The sequence below is a fragment of the Sesamum indicum genome, linkage group LG7 (genome assembly GCF_026168435.1).
Source record: "Sesamum indicum cultivar Baizhima isolate 11 linkage group LG7, ASM2616843v1, whole genome shotgun sequence".
NCBI lineage: Eukaryota > Viridiplantae > Streptophyta > Magnoliopsida > Lamiales > Pedaliaceae > Sesamum > Sesamum indicum.
In genome coordinates, this window is record NC_142663.1 from 4,059,111 (window position 1) to 4,084,999 (window position 25,889).

At 35.2% G+C, this 25,889-nt stretch overlaps 1 protein-coding gene and 1 pseudogene across 2 annotated transcripts; both read left to right on the top strand.

Annotated features, from left to right (window-relative positions):
* The first annotated feature begins 291 nt into the window (after positions 1-291).
* On the top strand, positions 292-1,125 carry LOC105162219 (uncharacterized). Its single transcript, XM_011080211.1, has one exon. It carries the CDS (start codon positions 292-294, stop codon positions 1,123-1,125), a length of 834 nt encoding a protein of 277 aa, XP_011078513.1.
* A 15,367-nt stretch (positions 1,126-16,492) lies between these two features.
* Positions 16,493-22,969, top strand: LOC148787479 (transcription factor bHLH93-like; annotated as a pseudogene). Its single transcript, XR_016066335.1, has 5 exons — positions 16,493-16,652; positions 16,753-19,305; positions 19,878-20,045; positions 21,976-22,143; positions 22,740-22,969. The product of XR_016066335.1 is annotated as a transcription factor bHLH93-like (transcript).
* The last annotated feature ends 2,920 nt before the right edge of the window (positions 22,970-25,889 follow it).

Below are 25,889 nucleotides of genomic sequence, written 5' to 3' on the forward strand. Positions count from 1 at the left end.
TCCAATCCTTTCTTTTGCCCCATTGGAATTGGTTTGTTGACTATACTACTGTTGAAAATCGTATATGGATAGCGTGGGATGAGAATTTTATTGATGTGAAGGTACTTGATCTGGGTCCTCAATTTATTCATGCTCGTGTTACCACTAGACCATCACATGAACCTATTCTCATGACTATCATCTATGGTGCTAATGAGTTGGCTGAAAGGAGGAATCTATGGGGTTCCTTGGAATCACTTGCCCCCCTTTGTGTGGACACTTCATGGATCGTGTGGGGGTTTCAATGCGGTCATGGATCTCAGTGAAGTATGCGGCACATCGGGAGATATAAGAATGGCGATGGAAGAGTATAATACATGTATACAGAACACTGGCTTATTACCATTGCCTATGCAAGGTGAATGGTACACGTGGCACAACTATAACACTAGTCCTCGTAACCTTTGGAAGAGGTTGGATCGAATTCTTACTAATGATACGTGGGTGTTGAGATTCCCTACCTTATTTTACTCGTGCCTCACCCCTCGCACGTCTGACCACTCGCCCATGGTGATTGCGGGAGATTCGTATAGACAATGTGGAGGTATGTTTTGGTTTGACAATTATCTTACTCTCTCACCCGCCTTTATTCCTAGTGTGCAGAGAATTTGGCAGCACAAAATTGTTGTTACTCGAAAATTAAAAGCATTGAAGTCGGTATTCAGTGAACAAAGGCGAATGAAGGGAAACCTTTCTCATAACGTTCAGCTTGCGAAGGGCTTCCTCGAGATGGCGCAACTTATGGTTAGCGTGAATAGGAAGGATGAGCTGCTACTATTCTTGGAGCACTATTGTCGGCTAGTGTATGCAAAGGCTGCAAAATTGGAACAAAATATGCTGAAACAAAGGGCTAAATTGCAATGGATGAAGGGAGGGGACCAATGTACACGTGTCTTCTTTCGAAGGATTGCTCAAAGAAGGACTGCGAAGAGGATTCTGCAAATTAATGATGCCCACGGTACTACCCACATGGAACCGGATGCGGTGATAAATGAGTTTGTCACGTTCTTTCAGTCCCTATTAGGTGGTGACCGACGCCGGGAGTTTCTTGACCTTCAGTATTTACAGCCGTGGGCAAGGCAATAGTGGATGATGAGGAGGCGATGCAGCTTATTAGGCCATTCACTGCTGAGGATGTGAAACTCGCCATGTTTGATATTAATGAGGATAAAGCTCCGGGGCCAGACGATTATTCGTCTGGTTTCTTTAAAGCGGCATGGTCAGTGGTGGGTCCTGAGATCACGAGAGCCGTTCTGGACTTCTTTGCCATAGGGCGACTGCTGAAGCAAGTTAATAGCACTATCTTGGCTCCTACCCCCAACGTACATACCCCTATTACTGTCGTTGATTTCCGTCCTATCTCTTGTTGCAATGTACTTTACAAAGTTATTGCTAAACTCCTTGTCCAACGACTGAGTTAGGTACTGGATAAGATGATTAGTCCCTGCCAGGCGGCTTTCATTCATGGTAAAAGTATTGGAAATAACATCATGATGGCACAAGAATTATTTACTGGATACAAACAACGACGTTTACCTCCACGATGCGCGTTAAAAATAGACATTTGCAAGGCATATGACACAGTGGAGTGGGATTTTCTCCTTGCCACCTTGCAGCTTTATGGGTTTCCGGTGACTTTCAGGCGATGGATTGAGGAATGTGTTACCACCTCATCCTTCTTAGTAGGTATTAATGGGAAACCTCATGGTTTCTTTGTGGGTTCCAGAGGACTACGACAAGGTGATCCTCTTTCACCTTATATGTTTGTATTTGTGATGGAAGTGCTGCACTTGGTGTATTTACAAATGATCGACCAGGATGGACGCTTTACGTTCCATTGGAAGTGTGAAGCTTCGCATATATTCCAGCTGGGTTTTGCTGATGATGTTATACTATTTTGTCGAGCTGATGCCCAGTCCATACGTGTGTTCAAGGAAGGGCTGGACCGTTTTGGAGATTGGTTGGGTCTTCGACGGAACGGTCAGAAGAGTCACCTCATTCTCTCCAAATCGGCACAAGACATCAAAGAGGAACTATTGATGATCCTTGGGTTCCAAGAAGGGCAACTCCCGATGAGGTATTTAGGTCTCCCTCTGATTTCTTCAAGACTTACTATATCTGATTGTCGGCCTTTGCTTCAAAAGATTGAGAAACGTATTGCGGGTTGGGAGGGGATATCTTTTTCGTAAGCGGGTGCAAATTATCAAGTCTGTGCTCACCTCACTTAGTGTCTATTGGGCTTCGGCTTTCATCCTTCCTAAATGTGTCATCAAGGAGATTGAGAAGCGACTACGAAGATTCCTATGGAAGGGCACGGGGAGTAGTGGGTATGCAAAGGTGGCATGGACGGAGGTGTGTAAACCAGTAATTGAAGGCGGACAGGGATTGAAGGACATAGGAGTATTAAACCGTGCGCTTATGTGTAAGAAATTGTGTGATGTTATTCATTGTGACAGAACGTCTATTTGGGTACAATGGCTTTACCATGGACGTTTACGCAACTCCTCTATCTGGACTGTTGCCGAAACCAGAGGCGCTTGGGGTTGGAACAAGCTCATACGACTCAGGGCTTGGTTAAGAATGTTGGTGGAATATCGTATAGAGATGGGCGTGATTTTTATTTGTGGAGGGACCCATGGCATCACCTTGGCCCTCTTATTGAGAGATTTCCACGGGGGCCTAATATCACCGGATTACAAGAACACATCTTGCTACATTCGGTCATTCGTGAGGGGCAGTGGCACTGGCCTCATAGCACTGATATGGAATGTTTAGAAATCGTGCACACACTACCCATGATCTATGGGGGTAGCGATCAGATCATTTGGAGATGCTCGGGTGGAACCCCTACGACTCAAGCCTTATATAAACTGCTTGATCCTCCTGGTCCAAAGGTAGGCTGGTCTTCACTACTTTCAAGACCACTCAAAATCGCTCGACACATGTTTATCCTATGGCTTGCTATCTTGAAAAAACTGCCCACGACAGACAAACATTGGTTATCACATCTTGGGGGATGTGTCCTATGCTGTCAGGACAACATGGAGACACACTCACACTTATTTTTTCGTTGCCAATATAGTCGTTGATGCTTAACAGCTATACGGCGTGTTGTACGTTTTCTTTGGCCTAACAGAGAGTGGCACACCGATATTGAATGCCACCAGGAGATGGAGGGGAAAACACGTCATTAATGTGGTTTATCGTACATTACTTGGAGCTTGTGTTTATCATATTTGGAGGGAGCGCAACTTGAGACGATTCGAGAACATTGAGAGATCTCCGACTATAGTCGCAAGTGTTATTATAGAGGATGTCAGACTACGTATTCTTAGTACTAACTTGTCGAACTCTGTTAGTACAAGTGCACTTCATAGATTGTGGCGTATCCCTTGGCATGTAGAGGGAGATGCTAGCACCTGAGCGCTGTTGTATTATACCTCTATTCTCTTTTATGAAATTTACCTTTTTCAAAAAAAAAAAAAAAGACAACAAAAAGCCCCAATAACTCGGTTGAATTCCTTAGCTAAGCCGAAATCAACAAGGGGTTGATTATATACACTTATCGTACTTAAAGAATATCACCTGGCGCAGCACCTCCTTGTTGGCAAATTATAAGAAGGTGCACATCAAATAGTTTGATGTGACATTGAAATACATTATAAGAAAATAGTTTAATAGCGACAACAATTTTTATGATCGCAAACTGTCGTAGTTATTGATGGATTTTTTTGATTGATACGGGTGAATTTTCGGTGGACATCAATTGCTAAACCAACATCCTTGACAAGTCCATCGAAAATTAAAAATTTGACTGAAAATTCCATCGAATTTGACACAAAATTTTATCCATTGAAATTCGCCAAATTTTAATGTGTCCAAAATTTTTGACACCATATTGGACGATTGTGCTTTGTTGGAAATTTCTAACGGCATTTTCAACAGTTGTACTTGCTTTTGTGATGGGTAGTCCTAGCACCATTGACTATTAGGAATGTGTCATAAAATCAGTCGAATTGTGATGATTTTTAACTTTATTTTCTTGGTCATCAGTTCGTAAGGTTTTGGGTTGTTTTTCCTATGGTATCAGTCATTAGAACCTTCAACAACTATATTTTTTTTCATCCAAAATCCATCGATAATTGCATCAGAAATTCCAATATATTATGTTCCAAATTCATAGGTAACTCCGAATTTTGAATGTATTCCCTTATTTGTGTTCCCACTCTCTTGCATTCTAACTACTGAAAAATAATGGATAGCAATAATATCGCATAAACAAATAAATTTGTGTTTGCAAAAAATTAATTAATCATATTGACACATAAATATGCAGTGATTGAACCTGTGGCAACTAAGTATGTCCACTTACATAGATCAAGCCCATCGACAAGCCATTGGCTTGATTAAGTCATGTGAGTGTCTTTCTCATTATCTTGAAGATCACCACAAGAATATTTTCAAGATCATCCATGTTAAATCTTGCTCTAACTGTTGTGAAAACCTAAAATATGCTTTGCTCGTCTTGGTGAATTACTACAAGAGCAACCCACTCTTTTACACACCTCAAATTCATGGAATATTTAGTGATGCTCCAAAAAAAAACCTAGAGAGAAGTATCTTGATAGGATGTTTGGAGAAAGCATTTGGAGGGTAATCGTGTTATGATCACCTCACTTTGCTTGTACTTGTGTTATTTAATTACAGCCATGTACTCTATTTATAGGTGTACTCAATAACCATAAGAGGAGTCATTATTCCGACATGCATTTTGGAGACTACAAACTCTATCAGATATAATTTATCGAAGAAGAGTCATATCCCAACATTAAGTTGGGGACTTCAAACTCTATATGAAAATGAATGCATATTGTGTCATGGGTCCACAAACCGAGCCCAATGTCCAACACTCCGTTCATAAATATTTGACTCAATCTCCATGGTATCCATCATCTTGATTTATGAATCTCACGTTCTAACTTCCTATGGGAAATGGGGCACGCGACCAAGCGAAAAAGAAATGCTGATGAGAGCTATATTAGTTCATCATCGAACTAACTTAACCGTACATCTTAATAGTTTGTTGTGTACCCCAAACTATGTAGTTGCACTTAATCAAACTGAAGGGAGTGGATCGGCGTGAAAACACAGCTACAACATGAAAAGCATGAAAATTAAAATAATAAATTCGGATCAAGAGGTGTATCTTTGATATTCCCAGGCGTTTGGTGTATTAAAATGCAGAGATAACAATAAGAAAGATTATGCATAAGGCTTATGGAATACAAAACGGAAAGGGAGCACGGAAACATTAATAAAAAAACCATGACCTCTTTCACTTTTTTAATTGGCTACTGCGTTGCTCCACTCTCGGATCTCGTTCACTGAAATCCAAGTATAGAATCACTCTAACGAGGTACACCCCATACCAAGAAAAGATCTACGTCCTCTTGCTAGAAAGTACGAGATCTGGGAAGAAGAAATAAAAGAAAAAAAAAAACACTACTGATTAGTGTATTTTGATTCATTCTTGTTCTTGACTTGATTCAAAATCAAGAAAAACCAAGAGTAAGAGAACGGATTTTCAGCTAACTTAAGAGAGAGGGAGAAAGCTGAGTGTGTGAGGGTGAGAGGCGTGTGTTATGCATTGTTGGGAGAAAAACAACTTAGTCAATCAACACCTAGAAACTATTCTAGGTAAACCCCAACAATCTTGTAACCTTCCATCAAGAATGAAGGCAATCATACCATAATGCCAACTTACCATTATAGTCGAGCGAGACTTCCAAAAGCCCGACTCAACCACCTCACTTTCCTTTCAAGGAGGAGTCCAACTCCTCTTACCATGTAGGAGGTTAATTCGGTCTGGTCCCCTATTTTAGGGGACTGGACTTGTTTAGATAAACTAAAGCAAGAACAAGATTCAATGGACTCTAATTTAAATCTAATATTATTAAAGCCCAACTAAAATGTCTAACGTTTTATTATACAATTAAAAGACACAAGTTTAATCTACTTCAATTAATAAATCCAATTCCTTAATCAAACCTAGCCCTTTAAAATTAGTCCAATTAATTTAAAATGCTAAGCCCAAATTTAATTAATTCAATTAATTAAATTTTGGTCTATCCATCCAATGGATTATCCCACATATTAATAATCTAATTATATATATATATATATATTCTTTGGAAATGAATTTAATCTAATTACAAGAATTCACTTTTTTCAAAATGAATTAAAAGTTAATTTCATCACTTCCACAGTGATTTGTGTGTGATGCACATGTAGTAGATTGTCTAGTGGAGCGCAAGTCAGGTACTCGGAGAGCGATTGGACTTAGGTTAATATGGTGTTAAGACCAGTGATATGCCTAAGTGGAAACTCCATCATAATACCCTTATTATCTTGACATATTTGGCGGTCATTCTCAATCATCAAGTCTATCAAATGATAGGTCAATAAAATCGATAGTATCACTGGAACAATAATTCAAGTAGTAAATGGAGCTTTCCAACAACAAATTTGTGCTTGCCTACTGCTTGAATTCACTAGAAGATCCATATTTATCTCCATGTTTCTTCTCATTTAGATACATTATTTATCATCAACACAACACACCTAAACGAAAACGGCTATAGTGGCTATGGCGAATACTAATAAATCTCACCATTTATGAAGAATGTCTCAAAACTACATCCTTCAAGCAGGCGTAAATATTTCATCCTCAATTCACCTTTACACATATAAAACAAATTATCTACTTTTGCACTTGACCTCTAGAAATCACATGATTCTAGTGATCTTGCATGATATAAGATCAACTTGGTCTGTTAGGATGGATGACTAGAAAAGGTGTAATCTATTCCGACAATACTCAATATTATGTAATATTATTCAGTTAATAAAATGAGTATTCACTATTAGTCTTATCTTCGTTGTGCTCATTCTATATGTTCACATTTGCTTAAACGTCACAACAAAGCCCATAGACCATTTAGATAACTGTGAAGTTGGACCGCGTATTAAATGGTGGTTACGAAATCAAATGCTAAGGGTTTAGGTTTGAAAAGTTCCAAATAGAGGACCTCGAGATTGGGCATCGAGTGTCCTATAGAGACTTGCACTAAGAGTCACATTCATTGACGAGTGCCACATTTCATCAGGACAAACGTGGGACGTTTCTGGAATCTTAATGGTTGATTGACTAGGTGTGGAATCGCCTAAACTAATATGTGAGGATCGTCATACGGAGCCTTGGAAGTTTTATTGGAATGACTTGAGTCCCAACTCCGATAATACGGAAACAGTCCTCAAACTTGAAGAACCACGACAGTCATGTGAATACGATGACTGTATCTTGAATCTAGCGAGAAGTGATTGTGTCACAAACATGATCATTATAAGTCTTGTCCAGTGTAGTCAGCGTATGAAGCAAGGATGGTGAGTTTCAAGAAGAGGATCCATCCCCTGTCAATATATGACAGAGGTATCTCCTATGCACTTGGAGATGCGTTTACGCCTTATGAACCTGTGGTTGTAGTAGTTGATCGAATAGATCCCTAGTCCAAGATGAGAACTGATACCAAGGAGGTTCTTATCTCGAGCATCTTAACGTAACGCAGTCTCAAATATTAAAGCATAGATGCCTAGTTCAGGATGAGAAATGACACCATATTCTATGTCCTAGAGTAAGGCTAGGAGACAGTAGATTGAAGGACTGTACCCATATGGAATCGGAAGCCTAAATGTTCACACATGTATTCACTTAGTCTCTAGTACTATGGATCATTGCTAGACGGTAACCCATAGTAGCAGGCTTTTTTGATCAATGGTTGATCAAGGATGATTTATTAAATTGAATTTAATTAATCATTTGTATTAGATATTAGCCAAGTCTAGTTGAAGGTGATCTAAAGAGACAAAAATTCATCGGGAAAGAAAAAGGAATTAATTTAGAATTAATTTTGTGAGGTATAAATAATTGTATTACTTGCACGTGGGGTTATCCATTGTATGAGTAGTCCAAGATTAAATTAATTATATTAATTTAAATTGAGGTTGGCTTAATTAATTAATAAATTTAATTTTATTAATTAAAAGACATTTTGGGCTTATTAAATTGGATTTAATTAAATATTTATTGGGCCTTAAATTTATTTTATAAATTCGATCCACTAATTGAGGCACGCTAGCTAATTGATGCAAGGAGGGTTGACCAAAAATTGCACTTCTAAAAAGTGCAAGTTTGGATATAATTCGAACCCTCTCTATGTGGCATGATTGGATCATACCATACAGGTGGAGGGTCTATATTATACATAAGTGGATTGTATCTGGACACATTTCCACCTTTCCATATAAGTTATATATATGTATTTTGTATAACATTTAAGAAAATAATTACACAATATACACAACACAAAACTCTCTCCCACTCTCCTCTCAATTCGACCGCCCCCTTGCTCTCTTAGTGAGAGTTTGGCTCTGATCTTTTCTAGCCAATTGATCAAAGCTCTCTTCGTTGTGTGGTGCGAATAATCTTTGAGGATTCCTAAGTTGGGATCTTGGGTGAACGAGTAGCCAATTGAAAAATAAATTGAAAGAGGTATTCTCATTTTTAAGTTTATGCATCTCGTTCGTTCTGTAAACATAGCCTCGTATGAATGATTTAATTTTTTTTTATTTCATACTACATTGAACGTCCGGGAACACCCCTTGGAATGACCGTTTAATTTTTATGCTACTTTTCTCTCTCGCTTCCGCTAGCACGTTCCCGGGTCGATCCGCTTGCCTTCAAGTGGTATTAGAGCCCGATTCGAAGTAAAGGTTATTTTAAAGTATGATTTAATTGCTTTAATTGTTGATTATATGTTTATTAACTTGTTTAATTTTGCAAATTATTTGGATGATTTGAATATTTAAGAAAATTGAAATTTCTATAAATACTTGTGTTTTATTTGGATGTTTTATTTTCAGTTTACTATAGAAGTGCACTGCCGACCAGCATTGCACAATGATTGGCTAACGCTCACTGGGGCGTTGCAGGCTGGCAGTGCGTGCACGTTGTGTAGGTCGCGTGTACGATGTGTAGGCGTAGGCGCGCAGGCGTGCATGCAGATAGCAGGGGCGCGCAACGGGGCAGCAACTTGTGTTTACCGCAGGTCGATGGCCGAACGGCTGCGCCGTTTTTCGCTGTTTTTATGAAAAATTGGATTTTCTGAATTTTGCATATTTTTTGAAAATTATTAATTTTAGTCATTTAATTTTTGGATTAAATTGATTTTTTTTCTAAAATCAAATTGCTCAACTAATTTCGTGTATTTTATGTAATCGATGCACATGTGTTGGTCATCCATTTAATTGCAATTTTATGTGTTGAGCATGATTATTTAAAAATTTGTTATATGTGTTGAGCATGATTATTTGAAAATGTGTTATATTTGTTGAGCATGATTATTTGAAAATATTGTACTTGGATGTTAGTTGAATGACATCTGATGGTCATGGTTTCTTTGACCATTTGTATGGATATTTTACTTCTTTTGCGGGGGCTTGTGTGCCCCTATGGTATTTTATCTCTCTTTCTTTCATTTTATACTTTGGAATAATAAGACTTGCTTTCCTCCCCCTTATTTACTCCTCCAATTTTTGATTGGGGTTTCTTTATAATGTATTGAGAGTATAATAGTATTTTGGTAAGGTTTTAATTTTATGTAATAAGGCAAACCCATGGAGAAGAAGGCCCACGGTGGAAGGAGATCCAAGTAGGAGTTACAAGGCTCATCAGAATGATAATGGGTCACCTTGTAATAGTGTAGGGGCACCTTAGATAGACCATAAACTCACTACAGGCTCAGTGGTCGCATAGGTTGGGCTCATGATCATCCAATAGGAGTGTGCTAGTATTATTTGCATACAATTCATTTATTTAAATATTTTAAATATTTTATATTTATGCATGCAAAATGATAACGTGATGAGGCCTTGGTCAATTCTCAAATTTAACTCTTACTTGATTGGACTAGGTTAAATATTAGGCCCATAATGGATTTCAATCAAAATTATTTTAATCTGTCTAAGCCTTCCATCCACAGTAATGTGGTGAGGAAGTTACCGCTACCTAAATGTGGTATCACGAGTCGTGGCACATTTGAATAGAAGGAAGTTGCACCATTGTTGTGAATAAAGGAACATGTTCATCGTTTTCCTGTCTCACGAGTTTTAGGGGTGATAGTTGAAGTTTGATTTGGTTGATGGGTTGGGCCTAATACTGAGTAGCATGATTCGCTTGGAGTCCTCGGGATCATGTGAAGAGGTGAGGCAAAATATCTTGAGAATCTCATTGGATGAGAATGATATTAGATATCTCCCATAATATCTTTTTCATGTGAATCGTAAAAGCGGGGCGTGGTAAATCGTGCTTGTGGATTGTAAGCCCACTAGAAAATTATTTTTGAAAATTCCATTTGAGAGTGGTGGGCTTTCGTACAAATAGTGGGAGGGTTAAAGACTAAAAACTATGTCTTCAACTTGATTATAATATTACGATCATTTGCTGAGTTCTGTTTTATTTTCTATTATGTAGAAATGTCTAAGATTCCTTTAACCATGGTTATGGAGATCAATAGATTCAATGCGACAAACTATAACGACTGGGTATGGAATCTAAGAATTTTCCTAAATTTCGATAACCAGGGCTATTGTTGTGGATGGAAGGCTTGGATTTAATCAAACCATTTGAATTTCAATCCATTATGGGCCTATATTTAACTTGGACCATCCAAGTGAGAGTTAAATTTTGTTGTAACCCAGACCTTATCATCATAAGATTTTGCATGCATCAATTTTAATCATTGAGTATTAACATTCTAAACACATCATACTTTAAATATTAAAACATACACCACATTCAAAAACAAGTCTAGCACACCCTTGTTGGATGATCACAAGACCAATCCTAGGTGACCCACTGAGCCCACAATGAGTCTGGTCAATCTAGGGTGTGGCCTAACTATTGCAAAAATAGTAACTCATTATCATTCTAATGGGTCTTCCTCTTTGTTTTTCTTCCATCGTGAGCTCTGTCCAACAGGCCTAGGTCTTCATCTCCTGGGAAGCTTGCATTTATTCAAAATAAATAAAACCACACAATCCTAACTACACTTATTACAACTGAAATTGAAAACCCCAATCAAAAGTTGGGGGGAGTACAAAAGGAGGGAGAAAGCACGCCTTATTATTTCAAGGCTAAAAACAAAAGAAGAATTAAAACAAAGAGGCATGCAGGCCTCACCCAACATAAAATTAAACCATGCATTCGGTCAATTGGCTTTGTAATCATCCCATTTGTTCATCCAATAAAAAAAAAAATTAACACATTTATATCAAATATAAACATTCTAAAACAAATAAATACAATCCATGTACTTAACAATAGATATCCAATATCAAATACCAAAAACCTAATTAAATGCAGAAAATAACACACTAATAATGCAATTAAAAAAAATAAATATCAAGCATACATCCAATTTATAATTTTTTTATTTATTTAGAAATCATTTTAAATTAATTTAAAGCACAATTTAATTTTAGAAAAATTCAATTTAACTAAAATTAAAATTAGCCAAAATTAACAATTTCAGAAATTAGAAAATTTTAATTTTCTTGAAAAAGCGGCACAAAATGGCCCAGCTATTTGGAACATCAGATGACTGTCTACTGCCGGCCCCAAGTGCGCTCGGGCACGAGCCCCGCACGCCAGCAGGCGCGCCAGCTCTGCATGCCCAGTGATCGGTCGGCAGGAGCAACGGTCGTACTACTCCGTATTTCAATTTTTTTTGAATTTTTTCAATCAAAAACTAAAATAAAATCATGCATTTACAGAAAATCTATTTTTTAAATAATGCATAGATATCTACAATTTAAAAGTAAAATTAATACATATTTTCTAAACATATAACCATGCTTCAAAGCCGTAAAACATGCTTTCCAAAAGTAAATTAAATACATTGTTCATGCTCAACACATAATAACATGTTAATCCTAAAGCTACAGCATCGAATCGGGCTCTGATACCACTAAAGAATAGGTATGGCCGAGAACGCGGAGGAACCGTGAAATAAAATAAATAACGGTTCAAAGGGGTCTTTCCTTTGAAATTTTCGAGCGTTCGGTACTTATCAAAAGCATAACAGCAAACATATAAACATGCTAGACACGTGGCTAGAGGATGAAATAAAAAGGCATAGAAATATAGTAGGAAACTTTACCTTTTGTTTCTTTGGTTGAGTTGCAACGTGCGTTGTTTTTCTTTTCGTTTCACTTTCGTTCACTTTAGAATCTAAATTAGAACCCCGTTAATTTGTCCACATCACACTGTGAAATAGATATAGTTCTTTTTCTATTGCTAGATAGAATAAAGAACAAGAAGAAAAGCTACTCCAAACAAACACTATTAATAAGTGTTTTTGGATTATGTTATGTTCTAACTTGAATCAAATTCAATATAGAACAAAATGAGAATATTTTGAGGACAAAAGAGAGCCAAAAAAATTCGTGGCTTGTGTTATTGTTACGTGGGATATGTTTGTAGTTTTTTATATTACATACAATTGAATTTAAAATTCAATAACTACCAAGTTTGCCTCCAACGCAACCTATGCACACATATGCATATAACCTCCAGCCATGATGAAATAACACACCATCAGTTCATCATATTGAGGAGTTTCCACTTCTCCATAACTTGCTCCTACCCTCAAATAAGCTTGAACTTCAAGTATGCGTTGGGCTTGATATAAGCAAATTAAATCAAGCCCAATAAAAATTCACTGGACAATAATTAATTAAATTAATTTTAGCTCAACAAAGTCCAAAGATTCATTTAATCCAATTAAATTAATTTAAGCCCAAACACTTTTTAATTGATCCAATTAATTAATTAAGCCAAACCTGATAAATTAATTTAATTAATTTAAAGGTACTCAGTCCAAAATTAATTAATCCAATTAATTAATTCTTGAGCCATCCATCAAATGAATTATTAAATAAATGATCCAATCATTTATATATTTTCTCCTTGAATTAATTTAATCCAATTAAATTAATTTATTTCTTCTCGAATTAATTCTAATTTAATTTCACCAATTTTATAGTAATTTGTGTGTGACTGTTTAAGTTTACCATCAACTAGACTTGGACACTGTGTCCAATACAAATAATTAATTAAATTAAATTATATTCATTATTTTCAATTAACGATCAATAAAAAACGCTTGTCATCATGGGTGGTCATCTAGCAACGGTCCATGGCACTAGAGACTAGGTGAATGTTGGTGTAACCATTTCGGCGCTCGAGTTTCATACAGGTACAATCCTTCCATTGACCATCTCCCGACTTTAGTCTAGAGCATGGAATTAGACGTCGGTTCCCATCCTGGACCAAACAACTATGCTAAGTACTTGAGATGTGTTTACTCTATTGATCGACAAAGGAAACCATTTTCAATTTGATTAATCGCTATGGCCATAGACGTAGAGAGTCTAAACCATCTCAAAGCGCATAGAAGATTTATCCATCGTATACTGATAGGGAACGAGTTCATCTTGAAATCCACCATCCTCACTACATATTCCGACTATACTGGACAAGGCTTATAACGGCCACATCGGCAACAGAGCCAGCTCTTGCCAGATTTAAGATATAGCCATCATATGCATGCTATTGTCATGATTCCTCAAGTCAAAGGACTAATCCTGTACTATTGAAGCCGGGAATTCAAGTCATACTGACCAAGCCTCCAAAGCTTCTATATAACAATTCCCACGAGTTAACAACCTTGTCAAACTAATCCACTAAAATTGCATTGACATCCCATGTCTGTCGTCGATGAAACGCGACACTCATCTAATGAATGCGATACTTAGTGCAAGTCTCAATAGGACCCTTGATGTCCAGTCTCGAGGTCGTCGACTTGGAACGTTTCAGACCAACCCTCCGAAGTTGGTTTCATAGCTGACATCCAATGCGTAGCCCAACTACATGGGTTATTCAATTGGTCTGTGGGCATTTGTTGCAACATTAAAATAATATTCAATGTAAATAGTAAGCACAACAAACACATGGTGTCATAGATGAATGCTCTTACTACATTCATCACGATAATATCACATCATGAAGATTGCTAAATAGTTCCTAAAACTGCCAATCTATTTCCCTTTCTGGTCACCAATTCTAACATAACTCCAATTGATTCGCGTGGTTTTTATTGATTTCGACTTCAATTTTTTTTATTTTTTTGGTACCACTAAAAAAATATATATTTTGACCAACTTTGGCCACAAAAATGAAAATGTTAGAAAAAATTTATTTTAATAAATATAATAAATAGTTCTAAAATTATAATATAATTTTATTTCAGTTAATTTCTAAGATCTATTTTACAATCCTATTTTATAATTTTTTAATTTAAATTATTATTTAGTCTAAAAATATATTAATATTTGATCACAATCTATAAAAAGTAAAAAAAGTTTTTCGAAAGAAGATAATTTTTTTATTGAATAATAAATTAATTTTTAGATAATAATTATTTACATTCGAGATAAATGTAGAAATAAAATTGAAATTTATTTCTTACTTCTTTTAGTGAAAGTTTATTAAAATATTTTTAGAATAAATAATAGTTTAATTTTAAAAATAACTAAAATATGCTAGAATTTATCTAAAATAAATATAAATAAATTATAACCTATTTTTTATTTCTAATAAAATATAATTTCTTTAATATTTAAAATTTTAAGAAATAAAATTTTATGTCTTATAGTTTATGGTCAAAGTTTATTTAAATAATCTCAAACAAAATTAAAATTCAATTTTAAAAAAATAATAATAATGCTACAATTTATCTCAAATGTAAATAGTTTTAATTTAAAAATTAATTTATTATTTAATAAAAGTATTTATCTAATATGTTTACTCAAAAAATAAATTTTTACTTTTTATAGTTTGTGCTCAAATATTAACATATTTTTAGACCAAATAATAATTTAATTTTAAAATAGCAAAATAGATCCTAGAAATTAATTATCTGAAAAAAAAAATTATAGTTCTAGAACTATATATTATATATATTAAAATAAAATTTTTCTAACATTTTTATTTTTGTAAAAGGAAAAATGTTCTTGTGGTTTGTGGCCAAAGTGGTAATTTTTTTTTATTTTAATGTTACCAAAAAAATTCATTTCTTTTATTATTTTAGTACTATTAAAAAGGGCCTTTAAAATTAAAATCAGTCAAAGTTATGTGAGTCAATAGGAGTTAACAGTCGTTGACGACCATGTGCACATGGCTATGCTGTTAACTTTGGACAAAAAAGCGTATTTTTGTATTTTATGGTACCAAAAGCAACACTTACCACAATTATTGTACCAAAAATAAAAATGACCTTTTTTAATTGGACCAAACAAGAATTTTTCAGAAAACTGTTAAATTCTAGTTTGTTTAGGATCCTTTTATATACTAGTTATTAAGTAATTTTATTGTAACATTAATTATGTGATTTCCTTAACAAAATTATAAATTTTGGGCAATATAATGGCATCAATTATTCTGCATCAATTAATATACTCCTGCAAAAAAAAATATGTGAAACTAGGAAAGAGCCAAAATGAAAACCAAAAAAATAACTATCTTTAACATTAATTCCCAAAAACTGTTAATAGATTACCCCATATACGTTTATGGATAAAACAACGATCCACAATAATTCCAAAAAACAGCCAAAATGCTAAAGTTTGACATAACACTTTGTCCAACAAAATGCCAAAACACGAAACATACTATAGTCCTCAATAGTACTACTTTTTTTATATGATCTTTAGATGGTTGACTCCTTTGATAATTTGAGAGATCAAGAAACTTTTGTCCATTCTTCTTGATGATAGTCTGGAAAATTGGTTGAGCTGGTCTGTTTGAGAAATATGGCATGAATCCACACCAATTATTGGAGGAGGTGTCTTGATGTTCAGTGTTGGTTGCAATGTCACTTGTGATTGAACAAACATATTTTTGTGGGCCATCTATAATTGCTCGTACATTGATGGCCCCTGCACAGATGATTGAGTAAATGAAGGTCTCGGTTGAATCAGAATTGAAGGCCCATGTTCCTTCATTATTTGTGGTGCAACATCAACCTGGATGGCCTCATTTCGTTGAAGCACTGGAGGAAGAATTGGTTGTTGGACCTTTACTCCAGATTCTGAAACCGTCAAATTAGCCTGCAAAAGCAACAATAAGAAATTACTTTCTCATTAAAAGCAATAGGACAAAACTGGCAAGAAACAGATAAACTTACCCTAGTTGGATCTTCATAGATGCAATGTTTTCTTTTTCTAAAATTTCTTAATGATTTGAGTACATATATTATCATAAATCAAGAACAGTCAATAGTGTATAAAGTGTATATATAGATAGAGGTACTGACCTATGAATTTTTGGAAGAAAAGCGAGCGTCCGGTTGTATCTGGTCAAGCCTAGGTTCTCGATAGTCTTTCCATAGAGTATACCATTTTGCATTATGCCCTGCCTCACCTCAGATTCTACAGTGGTGCTTGATGTGTTGTCTTTAATCTTGATTTACTTCTTGCCTCCTTTGTTCCTTGTCTTCACATTTGGCTCATCTGGCTCTCTATTCCTTGCTCTTCCAGGTCTACTAGGTCCTCTTCCAAAAGGAGGGATGAAGCTTGTCTTACTCCACAACATTTCACCACTAATTGGAAGTATAGCAGGTTCATACACAAGCTTGTATGTCTCCACATTGTAATATGAATGCACCATGTCCTTACGCATTAGACCCTAGTTAAAAATGGCACTGCATGCATGCTTGCAAGCTATCCCTGACAGTTACCATATCCTACAAGTGCATGACTCCTTTTGTTTTTCTGCACATTATCCACTGTTTCAACACATTCCATAGCAACCTCTTCAGGTGCTGGAGGATTATACTCAACATATATTTTAAGTTTCCTACAGTGCATATGCCCTAAAGTCTGATCTACTATATCTTCACCAATAAACAGTAACTTAAAGCCACCATTCATAATGATGTAGTACCTTACTTCCTCCCTAGATATTCCACATTTTTCAGAAATTAGGTCCAAGTTATGCTTATGTCAGTTGCATTAACATAATCAATTTTTTTTAACTTTTCCACCAATGTATTTGGCGATAGGCAAATTTCTAGCCACACCACCGTAGTACACTGATACAGTAATGCTCTAACTTTTAGGGTCTGTAAAGAAATGAAACAATAAATAAAAAAAATATTTATTTAGTCCTTTAAGTTTAGCTATTATTAATTTTAGTCCTTTAAATTTACCATTTTAGTTTTAGTTTGGCATTTCAAAATTTACTTAATTTTAGACCTTTTTTACCCAATTTCGGATAATTTTACCCCTACACAACTTTCAAGAGCAATTTAAGTCCATATGTATCCATTTATTTTGCATCTTGTAGCTAATCTTCGCCTAGAATGGTCAACGAGTTTAGGTTTATTGAAAAAATATTTGTTTATATTATACTTAGCGTATTAGGATGGACTATTAATCTTTATCATCAAATGGGCAAAAGATAAATTAGGCTAAATGATCAAATCTATATAAAATTGATAGATAGAAGACTAAATCTAATATTTCTAAAGATAAAGGATCGAAACAAATGACTTTAGACTACATACATACAACAATAAAATACTCAATAAATATATTCTACTACCCCAAATATAGGGTTCATAAATAGTGCAACAACACGGCCAAAAAGGTAAAATTCTCACATGGGGGGACCAACAAAGCATTAAACAAAATATAAAACAACATGCTTCATTCTCCATTAATATAAAATGAAATAAAAGACAAAATTAACACATAATTAAAAGAAATTTTTCGCGTCATAAATAACAAAACAGATAAAGTTGATTTCAAAAGCAAAAAAGAGAATTTTGGGTTAGGAAACCTTGCTTAGTATATGCGGGTGGGGGCATGTTCATATGCCTATCTCTATGAATCATCACCATCTTCAGCTAATGCAACTCCCTTCAAGTGCTGATTTCAAGTTCGTGACCTAAAATTTCTCTTTTTCAAATCCTTACAGCAGCAGTCCTAGATTAGAAATTTTGTTTTTTAGGGATTTTGTTTTAGGAATTTTTGAAGAAGTCTGAAGAGAAGAGACGCTTAGATGCAATTTTCCCCTGAAATACTGCTGACTTGGCCTGCTAGATGAAGTGGCAAGGTGACGTGTTTAATTTTTTTACACGTTACCTTGACACTTCACCCTTGTCTGAAAATTAGTTGCCATGTAGGCTCATTGGCCGGAAAAATTAAAAACCCCCAATTCTTTGTAGTCACGTGTTGGGGGTGTGGGGGATTTCGGTAAAATTAGGCAATTTGAATGTTAATTACCATTTGTTGCAAATTAATGTCCTTAATTGTTATTTTAGAATGAATCGGGACTAAAAATTCCACCACGCTTAAATTAGTGGACCAAAATTACAATTTTTTTTCGTTTCTCAATTAACTACAACCCCCGTAGTACCACCTCTCGTTATTTAGCTTGTTCAACCCAAATGTGTGCTTGTATTTGAGAGAGCATTTTGTCCTTGTCTCTGTGAGTGCGTGCAGTGAGAGAGAGAGAGATGGAGTTTTACACAAATGAACAAGGTTTCATAGAAGAGTTACTAGGTCTAAGAAAGGTGGAGTACTGCACAAATCAAGATTTCATCTGCACTAATATTGGCTGGAGCCCAACTCCGCATTTCCTTCAAATTCTTGCTTCGGAGACTACTCTCTGCCCATCGCTCCGACCTCAGACTCCTCACTCTACGGCGTCCCGTTTGGAGACGAGCTGTCGCCTCCTGACTTCACTTCAGATTCATCAAACGCAAGGCTCGCCCGCCAACCCTCCCTTATGATAACTCCCAAGAAGACTACTATTCCATACCCATTTTCGGTGATGAAGATGGTGGCACTGCTGCCCTCTCCCCAACTAGGGTTTCGGATATGGGCATCGGTGCTCCATGTAAAGTCGAACCCGTACCCGAACCGCCCACTTTCAACACGGGTTTTAGTCCTGAAAGTCAAATGAAGAACAAAGGGAAGAAGCTGAATGGCCAACCTTCAAAGAACCTAATGGCTGAGAGGAGGCGGAGGAAGCGATTAAACGACCGCCTTTCGATGCTCAGATCAGTTGTTCCCAAGATCAGCAAGGTATTAATGGGGAAAAATAGAATTTATAGGATATGTGTGATGACAAAAAAAATAGCAAATTATCTCCTTGATGTAGGTCGCTCAAAATCAGGATTTCCGGATCGGGGTCGCTAGGTCGGATCGCTGGGTCGTGATCGTTGAATCCTTCTTTTTAGCTATCTGGAGTGGATCATGAGAACACAGCAAACATCAGACTAGCCGAGATGCCCTCGGCGATGGCCCTCTGATACTTAAGTTAGAAAAAGGTGGGGTCGAAAATGAGATCGAAGTAGAGCTCAAATATGGCGGTAAAAGTAAGTGATGAAAGCGTATTTGAAATATTATTAATAGGATATTTATACTTGTACGGTACCCTACGTATGTGCGACACGTAGCCCCAATGAAAGCCTGCCACGTCACCCACTTCCAGACCTGCTACTGCCGCTGCTGCACCTGCGCCAGGGGGGGTCCACCTGCACAGTCTTAGGATGCAGTCATAGGATGTCAGTAATTTGCTAAAAGTCGGCGGTATTTTTGTAAATATGCAATTCTCCTCATCACTCCTAAAATGAAAAATGTGGATAATTTGGCAGATGGACAGAACATCTATACTCGGAGATACTATAGATTACATGAAGGAGCTGCTAGATAGGGTCAGTAACTTGCAAGAAGAAATGAATTTGGGGACAAAGGAGTTGGGCTTATTCAGCGTGTTTAAGGATGTCAAGCCTAGTGAAATTCTAGTCAGAAACTCACCCAAGGTACTCTCTTTTTCTTTTATTTTAGGGTAAATTACATACCCTGTAGCCGAGGTTAGGCCCTACCCTTCATACAATTATAGGTGAAATATGTTTGAAGGAGTATTTTTTTTGAAAAATTTCATCATTTGAACATCGAGTGTACTTGTTATTATAATTACAATTTAAATAATTTATTTGTAAATTCTGTAAGAAATATAAAGGAAAAATTACAATTTAGTCTCCGACGATATTTTAAATGTGCAAATTATCCCCCTATAAAAAATAAGTAATTATCCCCCTGTGTTTTTATGAATTAAGCAAGTTACCTCTCTAGATAGAGGGGTTAAATTGCTTCATTTTAAAAAATACAAGGAGATAAATTAATTTGCTCATTTGCAATATCATATGGGATAAATTACCATTAAACCCAAATATAAAGTGTTTGTAAATTAGATCAAACTTTTCAAAATATTTATATAATTTTAGTTTATTTTTTTAGATAATGATTGGACCTAAGGTATTTCCTTTCCGGGTTAAATGAAATATGTGCTCTTGTAAATTGAATGATCTCGTATTAAAACAAATAAATTGGCAACGAGACCGATTAAAATTTTAATTTAAGACCAGCACAGGTTCCTGATTTGGGAGACATTAATGACCTTATTCTAAAAGTTCAGGGTTGCAAAACTTCTTTGTAGGGGATGTTTGATTACACCATGAAAAGTAGTACACAGCAACAATACAAATTTCTTGCAAAATAATAAAATTTCGTTGCTAACTCATGTTTGTAATAAATTTAATAAAAATTATATTTACTTGGTAATTGATTTGTTGTTAATTTTAGTATTGTTAGAAATTTTACGGGTGAATAGTAATTTATCCCCATGTGATATTGAAAATGAGCACATTACCCCCTTGTGAAAATAATATAGCAAGTTATCCCCTGTACTTTTTAAAATAAAACAATTTACCTCCTTATACAGGGAGGTAAATTGCCTTATTTTAAAAATCATAGGGGCTACATCTTTGTATTTTAAAAAATACAGGGAGGTAAATCCGTATTTATTTTTCTATAAGGGGGTAATTTACTCCTTTGCAATATTACAAAAGAGTTGTTTGCATTTTTCCTGAAATTTTACTAACGAAAATATTCATTAGTAAGATTTAAGAGGAAACTTTTCGATTTTTTAGTCAAGTCCAGCTATGAAGTTTTACAACATTAAACTCCTTTCTAATTATTCTAATAAAATATTACCTTTCTAATAATGTTGATTTCGGAATCACAAAAACTTGAAAATTTTCTCCCTTACTAAATGCGTCGCGAATTAATAACAAATTTACTATTATTTTTAATATTTTTAGCTAGTGGCATAATTTCGTGTTATTAGTGTTTTCAGGTGTGGTAAAATGCAGCTAATCCCTTTTTCTTATGTTTATTTGTCAATCCCTAATCAGAAAGAGGGAAAAACTTTCATTATGTTTGGATTTGTGTTTTAGTTGTTTTGTTTTGTGTTTTGGAAATAGAGAGAGAAAAAATAAAGATAAGTGAGTGTGTGTTGAAAATAGATGATATGTTTGGATTTGTATTTCGAGAAAATTTAAAATATTTTAAAATAAGTAGTGTAGGTTTGATGTTGGGATTTGGAAAACAAAAATCACTGTTCATTGTCGAATCATATATTTTATATATAAATATATATATAAATATTTTATATTTAATGTTGTACTTTAGGGAGACAAAAATTACTGTTTATTATCAAATCATGTCTGTTTTACATTATTTATATATGTAAATGTATATATATATTATATATAGAAAGTTGAAAAATAGAAAAACACACAGATAAGGTGTAAAAATACAAAAACAAGCTTTGAGTGTGTTTTATTTTATCTTGAGAAATGCGAAGTAAGAAATCCAAACAAAGCTTTATTCCTTGATTTGTGTTTGCAGGTTGATGTGGAAAGGAGAGGTTCAGACACAAAAATAGAGATATGCTGTGCAGGGAAGCCCGGTCTGTTACTATCGACAGTGACCACTCTAGAGGCATCAGGTCTGGAGATTCAACACTGTGTTATCAGCTGCTTTAACGACTTTGCAGTGCGAGCTTCTTGCTCTGAGGTGAGACTAATAACGATTTTATACACAAAGTCTTTTACGATAAAACGCAATTTACCAATATGATACGTAAAATGAATAAATACTTTCTGAAAAAAAAATTTAGCAAATTACCCTATTTCAATTATTTCTATAGGTAGGTAATTTGATTTATTTTCTAAGACGCAATGGGTAATTTGCTATTTTATTTTTTATAGGGAATTTTTTTGGGTGAATAACAATTTACTCCCTTGTGATATTGAAAACGAACACATTACCCCCTTATGAAAAAAATATAACAATTTACCACCCTATACTTTTTAAAATGAAGCAATTTACCTCCTTATACAGGAAGGTAAATTTGCTTCGTTCTAAAAATTATAGAGGGTAAATTATTGGATTTTAAAAAATATAGGGAGATAAATCGCTATTTATTTTTTCATAAGGGGGTAATTTGTTCATTTACGATATCAAAAGGGGTTGCTTCTATTTTTCCCGAATTTCTTTTATTATTTCTCACGTGGCAAGGCGGTCAATTGCATTTTTGTCAATTTCTTTTTCTTATGAATGAATGCTGAGGTTTCTTTTGTCTAATATCGAAACTCTCATGATGTTGACAGGAAATGAAAGACAGTGCGATTCTGGACTCAGAGGATATAAAGCAGGCACTTTGTAGAAATGCAGGATACGGAGAAGGGTGTTTTTAGTAAATAAGCAGCAAATTAGAATGGGAAGTGTAATTTTGCTACGGAAATGTGTGGAGACATTCTGAATTTACGTATTGATTTCTTAAGGGGCTATTGAATGAAGCGTTGTAGTAATGTTGAATGTTTTCTTGTTATAAGTTTCAAGATGGAGAAGATATTTGGAATTCTTACTTTGTTATATTTTCTTTCTTTTTTTTTTTGTTCTTTCAACACAAAAAAATTAGACCATCCTTTATTTTTTCTTGTAAAACATTCTTAAAGACAATCCGACAACTTAAACTCAAATTTTTTCTTTCAAATTGAAATTTAAGGTGAATTAATAAGACAAATACTGTATAAATTTAACCAAAATTTTTCAGGGAACTAGAGTAAATATGGGGTGCCCATATGGGAATTGCTTGCTCAAGCTTGGTTTTGGATCCAGCTCCAAAGCAAATGTCTTAATTTTAGACTATCCTTTATTACTTTATTCAAAGTTGCAGGACAAACATATATAAGTACTATAACACTAATAACCTATTGGTGGTGATGTCGACAGAAAGCAAAATCGTTTAAATTTGTATTAATGGGATGGGAGTCAACACGTTTATGCTAGAGTTCAGTACAAGTTATTTATTTATCGTTTTAATGAGAAAATGGAGTGGGGTGTTTTATATTAATATGAATTTATGCTATTTACATTAGGTAAAGGTATAATACTACTTTATCTTCACCTACCTCCATTGGCCAGGTTATTCTAATAATTTGCCCGTATCACGTTGATTTGTTAAGTTTGACCTTGAACATTCTTTTCCTGGAATATTCAGTTACCTTGATGAAGTAGTACTATACCTTTACCATGACTCTGGGCTTCTTCGCAGGCTTGGGCCAGTCATGGGTGTTGCCAAGACTATGACTTTCTTCTATATATTGATACATTCTCGATATTTTCCTCAAGATCCAAATAATAAGGTAGTGAGCTCTCATTAAAGCAGTCGAGCAGGTGAAGACCTGTTAGGCCACGAGTAAGTTAACAAAGCTCATAACTTGCATTGGCCATTAAGTTAATGTAATTGGGCTTGGGTCGGGTAAGATACCCGCTCCTACCCGTATTTACCCAAACCCAATCTTTCCCAATTCCATGCCTTCACGGCTTCACGATCGCAGAGTGCAAGCTCGAGCTCCTCTCTCAAATCCCAAAGACTCAATCTCTGTCAACCTCAATCCCTCTCTACACCCACTGCCACCTCCATCATCGCTTGTACTGCTCCTACTGCCTCAGTCACCCATGTCAAGAAAGAAGTAAGTGTGTTCGATTGTGTGTAGGTTAATGTTTAGGTTAATGTCTCAAGAAAAATTCCATTTCATTACACCTTAAGATTTCTTGGTGTTTTTTCTTTCTTTTTTCTTGTTGTTGCATCTTAGTTGAACTTTGTTGTGTGGATTCTTAATTCTTGATTAAAACGAGAAAGTTTATTAATCTGTATATTCATTTTCTTTCCTTTTTTCCTTTGTGTGAACCTCACTCTGTTCTAGAATTGGGAGAATATCGTCCATGTTCAGTAAGTAGATTGGTCCAGGGCCTCTCGCTTCTTCTGTTGCTTCAGGTTCACTCCCACAACTGTAGTGTCAAATAGTCTAAACTAATTTAAGTTATTTGGATAACTGTAAATATTTCAAGTAATACTATTCTATGTGTTCCAGAAGATTATTAAATTGATTAATCAATAATGAATAATGTTTCAAAGACTTGAATTAAGTTTTGTAGTCGTATTTTGTCGACAGGAAACGTAGATCCTTTGTTCAATATTTAGTGGGTTGGTTGGCAAGGTAATTGACTGTTTGAGCTGACTCGCGTGAATCATCATATGAAAGTCTCTTAAGGCTTGGTCGGTATGACTAGGATTCCCAACTTTGATAGTATAAGATTAGTACTCGAACTTGAAGAACCATGATAGTTACATGGATATAATTGTTGTAGCTTAATCTGGAGAGCAATGACTGTGTCAAAAGATATAATCGTTTTAAGATTTATCTAATGCGCTAGAATGTGTAATGAGGACAATATGTTCCAGAAAAGAATCCATCTCCTGTCAGTATTATGACAGTAGCATTTTTTATACGCTCTAAGACCCGTTTCCCTTAGAATCTGTGGCCACAGTAACTGAATCAATATGATAGGTTTCTTCGAGACAATTCAGTGGGGTAAACGAGTTATCTTGAGTTATTAGATATAAATGCGTAATCCTAATTTGTATTCGGGTGCCCAAATGTTCAGCATTATTCGCTAGTTTATAGGGCCATGGATTGTTGTTAGACAACCACTCATGGTAACCGGCTATTTCTGGTTATGAGATAATCTAAAATAATTAATTAAATTTAATTTAATTAATTGTGTTGATATCATGCCCAAGTCTAGTGGAGGGTGAACTTAGATAGTCACACTCTAATACCTAGAATATGATGAATTAATTTGAAATTAATTTCGGTGAGGTGGAGATTAACTTAATTTGATTAAATTAATTCTTGGAGAAAATAAATTATTGGATCATTTATATAAAAATTCATGGGTTGGATATGAAAGTAAAAAAGAAGGTGAGTGGATCGGCTAGGGAACATGCAAGCAGAAGCGCTTAAAAATTCATAAATTAAAAATCGAATAGAATAAAATCATGATTCTGAGGGGTTTACCCTTGCAGTTCCAGGGAGAAATGATAAAAACGAGAAGTACAAGAAACGTAAATAAAAAATTACCCTTTTGTTTGATTTACTTCGAGCTTCCTTTTTGTTGATTCATTTAAGCAAGACTCCAATGTATAAGTCCTCTAAAGACACGTCCATACCACACCAAAATATTGGAATTCCTTAATTCTCTTTGCTACAAGAGAATAAGGGAGAAAAATGCACCAAGTGTGTTTAGAAAGAGGGGCCGGCCGATTTGGGGGGTTCTAGGTTAGGAATAATTTTTGTGTTGTGTAATGTTATTAGTTATTTCAAATAACTAATATATATACCTTGTATGGATCTACTAGAATGTGTCTAGGTTCATTCCATAATCCATAAGGCAATATATTCTTTGTTCCA